Source organism: Suncus etruscus, chromosome 14 (assembly GCF_024139225.1).
Source record: "Suncus etruscus isolate mSunEtr1 chromosome 14, mSunEtr1.pri.cur, whole genome shotgun sequence".
NCBI lineage: Eukaryota > Metazoa > Chordata > Mammalia > Eulipotyphla > Soricidae > Suncus > Suncus etruscus.
The window spans coordinates 65,349,828-65,358,143 of NC_064861.1; the positions used below are offsets into that span (position 1 = coordinate 65,349,828).

Sequence of the window (8,316 nt, forward strand, 5' to 3'; positions counted from 1 at the left end):
CGTTCACAGTAATATTCCAGGTACATATTTACATTGAGTCAGGGGAATTCCCACCACCGAATTGTCCTTTCACATCCGCTCCCATCCTGCCTCCTATATCCTCCACTCTTCCCTCCAGGGGCTGCTAGAATGCTTGGTCCCTTCTGTATCTAGTTTATTACTTAGTGGTCTTATAACTGTTTGGTCTTGGTGCCTCCATTACTGCCCCCTCTAATTGGGAGGCAGGACTAGAAAGTTCAAGTTATGTGGTTTTGTTTGAGGAAGAGAAAAGTAATATAATGGGGTAAAAATCGACTACGCCAACTATGAGCAGAGTCATTCTAGAGGCTCTCATCCTTGGTTTGAGGGATGAAGGGGAAAAATAGAAGGTGAAACACCACAACAGTTCAAAAAGAGGAATCAAATAAGATATCCAGTGAGCACTGAAGCAATAAAAATATGCACCACATAGCTGCCATGGTCATGAGATAGGAAATATGACAAGGCGCAAAAAGGAAGAAAAGAAGAAAGAAAAAGTAAATATACAAATAAAAAAATGGACAACTACTTCAATATCCACCCCAAAACAAAAAAATTGACAAAAACTAGATAAAAAAAAAAAAGAATTATTTAGTGCTTTTTGTCTCCCCCCCCCAACCCGCATAGGCACAGTAAATATTGGGGTCATCTGAAACGGGAATCCCCTTCGCCTAAGAGATACAGGGTTTCTCTACCCTTGGAATATATTGTCATGGGATTATCTATAGACTCCTTTCACGTTCATTTACTCTCCCCTTGGTGTTTTTGTGGCGTATGGAAGACTTCTGCTCCAATCTGGATGATAACCCAGACCTCTAAATCTAGAGGTTTCAGTCTGTGCACAGGTCAAGGAGTGGAACTTATGATGAAGACTTTCTTTGTGATTTTAGAAGTTCTGTTTCCTCTATGTCATTTTAATCTGTCGTCTGTGGTCAGTGGTCTTGGCCCTTGCGCTGAAACTTGGATGGAACTTGGGATATCGTTTTTCGTTTTGTTTCCAGAAGACCCACTCAGTTGCAATTGCCTCAATCAGGTCTCTGGAATTAGAGGTCATGATTGTTGTGCAGGATGTAGACCAAACCCTAGACTAGGGCTTTTTTGTTGGTCCCAGAATACATACTGCCTGGTAATGGTTCAATCAGTCAGTCATCTGTAGATCACGTTCTTGGCTTTTGCACGGCTCATAGTGTGATAAGTCTTCTGATTTTGTTTTATCATTGGTTGGTAAGGTAGGATAACCTGTTCTTATGTCCATTTGTTCCCAATTTCCTCATTGTCAGGATATCATATTAGAACTGGCACATGTTGGAGTTCGAGTAGTATTCAGGATGTCCCAGATGGGCTTTGGTTCCTGTAGCTGTTGTGAAGAACTGTGTCGTTTCTATGTCTGGGGTTCAGGATTCAAGTCTGGATGGTCGGTGTCTAATCTCCTGGAGTCTAAGATAGATCCACATGACATATTTTCAAGGTGGGAGATTCCCCTGTATTGTAAATAAGTATGAGTTCTTATCCCTAATAGATAAGAGCTTGTTTATATTCGTGAGATTTCCCCTTTTTTAGTGTGCCTTTGCAGGAAGAAATGGTGCTTCATTATATTGCTGGTGCATTTGGGGATGAAAAGAACAGAGAAACAAGTCACACACCCAAAAAACATAAAAATAGAAATAAAAGAGGAAGATGCAGCATTTCTCATCTAGTGTGATTTTGATCGTGGCCCTTTCCAAAGCCTTGGGATTAGTTGCTGGTCTAGCCATCAGAAGCGACAGTCCTGGGATCCGGAAGGAGCCTGCATTTCATCCTCAGTCTTTCCAGTTTGTGTCTTTCTCAGGAATTCTGGACAGTAAGGAACTCAACAAAACCTGCTGTCTGAACGGGGGAACTTGCATGCTGGGGTCCTTCTGTGCCTGCCCCCCGTCCTTCTATGGACGCAACTGTGAGCATGATATGCGTAAAGAGAACTGTGGTTCTCTGCGCCATGGCAGTTGGCTGCCCAGGAAATGTTCCATGTGTAAATGCTGGCATGGCCAGCTTCGCTGCTTTTCACAGGCATTTCTGCCTGGGTGTGATGGCCAAGTGATGGACGACCACCTCACAACCTCCAGGATACCGGGATTAGCTCCGTCTATGTACACCATGTTTACACTGGCTAGCATCTGCCTTGCTCTACAAAGCTACCATTAGTGCATATCTACACGCCATTTTTGTCAGGCACATTTTATGGCCAATGATGCCTGATATTTATTTTTATTACCTCAGACATTTTCATTATAGTTCCTGAAGTTTTCTACATACCAGCTATTTTCCTCTGCCCTCCCCATAAAATTTTTTTGTTTGTTTGTTTTGTTTTTGGATCACATCCAGTGGCGCTCAGGGGTTACTCCTGGCTCTGAGCTCAGAAGTCGCTCCTAGCAGGCTCAGGGGACCATGTAGGATCCCAGGAGTCGAACCGTGGTCTGCCCTGTGTTGGCTGCATGCAAGGCAAACGCATTACCACTATGCTATTGCTCTAGCCCGAAAACGTGTGTTTTTTTTTTTTAATTTAACTCTGGACTGAAGAGATAGCTCAAAAGGCTAGATTGCATGCCTAGTATAGTCAAGGCCCCAGGTTCTCTCCCTGACACCACATGGGCTCCCGAGCACCATTAGGAAGAACCCCCAAATTTAAAAGTTGACCCTACCTACATGTATCTCTTGATAACATGTTCTTATTCAAAAGTTTCTTATTTAATCAGTTCTACCTTCATATTAAAGGCATAGAGTGAAGAACTGGGAATATAGTTTTGCTTAGCCTATCAAAATCATGACAGTATTTTAAAAGGGAAAGAAATGAATCATATTTATGAGGAAATAGGTGGGAGAGGAGGTTTAAGTAATAGAGGAGAGGGATTGGACGCTGAATTACTGGAGGGACATGGCTTCAGGGAGACTAGGTAGAAACAAGGATGTAAATTAGAGAGAAATTAGAAGCAAGGAAATGAATTGTTTAGTTTGATTCTACTGACACAGAGCAAGTCAAAAAGCCAAGGTGAAGCCAGTTGCTATCATTTATAGAAAACTACAGAAATCAAGGACACCTCTTCAATTTTTCCCCTCAAGACATCTTAATGTCCCAACAAAATGCTTGATCGCATGTTTTCTTTACACTGTGCAATTATTTTAACTGCTATAGAAGAAAAGATATCCACGATGTATTTAGCTGTAAACCAAGTATTGAGATTGTATCTATATTATAAAGTCCATTTAAAAGTGTCTTTTGTTATGTGAGTGTACCCAGTAAAAATGGAATTTATATTGAAAAAAAAAATAGAAATAAAAAAAGATATAATTGCTCACATATGTATAGTGAAAAATGATTTTAAGTAAAATGAAATAAAAAATAAAGAGGTAGTTTTATACAGGTCTTATATTTATGATGGAAGTATAGGTTTCCCCATTGCCTTTTGAGATTTTCTTGTGGGGTGTGGGTTCCCAGGCACCTTTTCATCGCACATCCTGCCCTTCTTGAGATTGGTAAAAGATTTGAGGAAGGGGGGTCTTGTGTAAAGTTCTTGCATTGGGAGTCCTTTTAGGGCTAAGTCCGGTATCCAGCAACAGTCCACGTTAGGATAAATTGGTAGGGAGGGCCACACAGCATGAGTCAGCAGGGTTTTGATTGTCTTTTCCTGCTGGGGACTAGGTGTGGGTTTGAGTGGATGTCCCTTCGCTTGGGTGCTGGGTACTGGTTCGTTGGGGTAGGAGGTCAGTCTTGATGCCTAATAGATTAAGAACTGAGGGTGAAGAGTTTTAATAAATTGGAAAATCTGGATGGGATTGAGGGATGAAAGGGTAGTCGGATTCCTGGAAGGTGGATAGGGGAGAGTATTTGGAAGGGGCAGAAAGGAAGAAAGGCGAAAATAAGATTAAATAGGAAAAAAAAAAAGGAAGGAGTAGTGAGAAGAGAGGTGAAAAGAGCAGGGGCATGTTATTTTGCTTGAATATGTTCAATGAGTAGGCCCCATAGTATAAGTCTGCAGGTTACAGTTGCTGCTTCCGTGGTCTAGCTGGTCACATACTTCAGGTCCTAAAAGAAGGTATATCCTAAAGATAAAGGGTATGTTAGAAAGTTTTATCGAGACAATTTTGTAACACAACCTGGTTATGGTATCTCGTGTGGCTTAGCTCCGAGATGCCATCTTAGGTTGTCCATCCTTTGTATCCAAGAACACCTGTGGACAGAAAAGCTGAGAGGTTACTTTAAATATATTAAGCTTAAGGCATTAACACCTATTATTTTGAAATACTTCCATTGGAGTCAGTGATTTCCCGTGGTATTCTTTACCTGTAACCTTGTATAAGATCCCTAAGAGATTATTATGAGCTTTTGCAGTAACAGGCTGATTACATAACTGTTGTCTCTACACTGCTGTTTCTGCAGTTGCTGGTTTCTTTATGGTTTAATGTGTGGTCGAGAGTTTATGATGTTCCTCTTTCATGTGTTTTGGGCACTTCTACCCAGTATATGTGTGATGTTACAGTGTTTGGAGTTTCTACCCTGTTAAGTCCTGTTATTTGATCTTTGAATATTAGTTGTATATATGGTGTAGTTTCTAGGTGCTTCAGAATAGTGCTATCATTCTGTGTTTAACTTTCATCTTCTGGCTTACTTCATTTAACATAATATATTCGAGGTCCATCCATGTTGCTGCAAAGTCTGTGGTTGAATCATTTCTTACTGCCATGTAGTATTCTATTGTGTATAGATACCACATCTTAATGATCCACTCATCTGTTGTTGGGCATCGAGGTTGGTTCCAAGACTTGGCTATTATACTGCTGCGATAAATAGTGGGGTGCACACATATTTTGGGATGAATGTCCTTCCGACTTAGGGGTAGACACCCAGGAGAGCAATTGCTGGGTCAAATGGAAGCTCGATTCTGAGTTCCTTGAGCACTCTCCAGACTGTTCTCCATAGGGGTTGGACTAGGGGGCATTCCCACCAGCAGTGGATGAGAGTGTCTTTCATACTACAACCCCGCCAACAGAGATTGTTTCCATTGTCTTTGATGTGAGCCATCCTCACTGGTGTAAGGTGGTACCTCATTGTTGTCTTGATTTGAATTTTCCTAATGATGAATGAAGGTGAACATGTTTTCATGTGTTTGTTGGCCATCTTTCGATCTTCTTCGGTGAAGTGTCTTTTCATTTCATCTTCCCATTTTTCTATGGCTTTATTTGGTTTTGTGGAGCTAATCTTTCTGAGTGCTTTGTATATTCTGGATATCAGTCCTTTATCGAACATGTTGAGTGCAAAGATTTTTTCCCATTCAGTTAACTGTCTTCTTGTGTTAAGTATGGTTTCTTTTGCCATGCAGAAGCTTTTTAGTTTGGTGTAGTCCCATTTGTTTATGTTTGATACTAAAGTTCTTGCCATTGGCAATCTATCATCAAAGACTCTTTTGATATATAGGTCTTCAAGTGTTCTGCCTATTTTTTTCTCAATAAACTTTATGGTTTCGGGTCTGATTTCAGGGTCTTTGATCCATTTTGAGTTGACTTTTGTATATGGGGTGAGGTATGGGTCAATTTTCAATTCTTACAGGTGGTTTTCCAATTGTACAACACCATTTGTTGAAAAGACTTTCTTTCTCCCATTTCAAGTTCTTGGCTCTTTTGTCAAATATTAGTTGACTATATGTCTGGGGGCTTATGTCTGGAAATTCTGTTCTAACCCACTGGTCTGAGGCTCTGTCCTTGTACCAGAACCATGCCATTTTGATCACTATGGCTTTATAGTATAGCTTCAGGTTAGGTAGCAAGATGCCACCCAGCGTCTTCTTTTTTAGTATGTGTTTGGCTATCCTGGGTCTTTTGTGGTTCCAGATGAATTTTATGATTGATTGTTCTAAGTCTTTAAAGAATGATGTCTAAATTTGGATGGGGATTGCATTAAATCTATATAGGAGTTTGGGTAGGATAGTCATTTTGACTATGTTGATTCTACCTACCCATGAGCATGGGATGTTCTTCCATTTAAAGGAGAGATTTCTAAGTTCAGAGGCAGGAGTAACCCCTGAGCACTGCTGGGTGTGGCCCAAAAACAATAACAAAAAAAATTGCCTTCTGATTTGGAAATATTCTTGAAAATGTATCCTCTTCTTTAACAATTTTATCTATTAGTAAGGAAGGATTTCTTTTCTTAATAATTTTATATACTCTTCCCCCAAAACCCAATCACTGTTCTTTGAAGCAGCTTTCTGCCTTAATCTTGACTTAACATAGATTTTAACATGTACAGTGGGAAAATAATTTTTTTAAATCATAATCTCCCTTAAAAAATTAAAAAAATAAAAGGGGCCAGTGAGGTGGCGCTAGAGGTAAGGTGTCTGCCTTGCAAGTGCTAGCCAAGAAAGGACCATGGTTCGATTCCCCCAGCATCCCATATGGTCCCTCCAAGCCAGGGGCAATTTCTGAGCGCTTAGCAAGGAGTAACCCCTGTAACATCAAACAGGTGTGGCCCAAAAAAACAAAAATAAATAAAAAAATAAATCATAATCTCCCTTGATAAACTCGGATCCACCAAAATTTGTTACCATCTCGAATGACCAAAAAGGCAATGAGATTCTTTATTTTTCCCACCCCCCAATGAGATACTTGAATATGCATGTTGAAGAGAAGGGAAGAAATTAGACTAGCAGGTTGTGAGTTATATTTTATTTTTGTCAGCTGTTATGACTGGAGTTGAGTGATCTCCTGGGTCTTGACTTGCTGTTTGAGTGAGTTCATTATCACTAGGCACAGATGAGCGGTTCTTTGGTGTCCAGTCTGGGCTAAAAAATACCACCCAAAGGCATCATAGAGCAAGCAGGCTATGCTTGTCACTGAGAGGGGCAGCTCAGTAAGTTACATCTTCTAAACCCCTTCCCATCCATTATTCTCTCTGTTTGTGTTGTTCAGCCCATGCACTGGTACAAGGCTCAAAATAGAAAGTTCACATTGCTGCGGGGAGCTCCCCCGCCCCTTTCTGACCCCAGCAAGGCCAATGGTACCCAGGGAATTCTTCCTGGATTTGACTCAAGAAGAACATGGAGCTTGAAATATTTTCATGGGAATTTAAAGGAATTTAGATTAGACCTCTCAGTCTATTTTGTGAGACCTCAGCCCTTCTGGCAAACTAAATAGATTTTGGATTTTTGGGGATCTTGCAGAATAAAGTGGGCTGAATTCAAGGATCACCCCTTTGCAGTGTTGGAAAGTACTGGCATAAGATGTCTCACTTCCAGGTTCTCTGTTCACAGCAGACATCACTAATCAATCTTAGCACCCTTCCTCACTAAGCCAGTAGGCAGCTCTCTGTTTTGCTCCACACTAGGGCCAGTGAGCCACCTACAAGGAGTCCCATTTGGGTCACACATGGAGAGTTATCTACCACTCCTGCACTCCTTTGCAGACTCTTGGCTGAGCTCCTGGGTCTTTGCAATCTCTTTCAGCTCTGCGGTTTTCTCCTATTCCTGTTGTTGGAATCAGGAGGGAACCACAATTCTGGGAAAAATTCCAGGAAGATTATAAAGGCAAATCATGGGCATGGTCCCTTTGGCTGCTAGAACTTCCAAAATCTCCAGCACTATCCAGGCAAAGCAGAAACATTTGCTCAGAAGGAATTATTCTCCATTCCCATTCCTGGGCCCTAGAAAGCCCATTTGTGATTTGCTTCCAACATCCCTTTGTCTTAGACCAGGATGTGAGGTGATCAATATTGTAATTCCTTGACCTCTTTGAATCATGAAAGTCAAAGCCTCTTCATGGTCCTTCAAGATCTTCCCCCATGTGCCTTCAACCCATTCATCAAGGTCATTCCTTATATAAACCTATTACTTCAGCTTCTTGCCATAGTCCACCTATTATGTTTCTTTTCCATCCAAGGAGCTTTTATTCTTCAAATTGAAGTAACATTAGTTTGTAAGATCACATAGGTTCTCAGTATATAGACTTATAAGTTGACATCTATGTTATCTATAATGTCGATCTTGTACATTACTATTACCACCCAAACTCTACTTTTCACCTTCTTTCATGCAACCGATTCCTTTAACCCACTTTATCCCATCTACCCTCTCACCTTTCCTTCTTTTCCCAACTTTATTTGGATATAAAGAGTCTATGTATTTGTAGGGACTTTTTTTAAATATCCAGATGAGTGAAATCTACATTTCATTAAGTATAACTCCCTCTAGATTCATCCAATTTGGCAGAATTTTGTCTTTGTTTTATAGCTGCTTTGTGTTCCATGCCGTGTCTATGTCTCATCTGCTTTATCCA

General features: G+C 40.7%; 1 protein-coding gene across 1 annotated transcript; it reads left to right on the forward strand.

Moving 5' to 3' along the window:
• Nucleotides 1-1,695: 1,695 nt before the first annotated feature.
• On the forward strand, nt 1,696-2,199 carry LOC126027454 (teratocarcinoma-derived growth factor 1-like). Its single transcript, XM_049786475.1, has one exon. It carries the CDS (start codon nt 1,696-1,698, stop codon nt 2,197-2,199), a length of 504 nt encoding a protein of 167 aa, XP_049642432.1.
• The last annotated feature ends 6,117 nt before the right edge of the window (nt 2,200-8,316 follow it).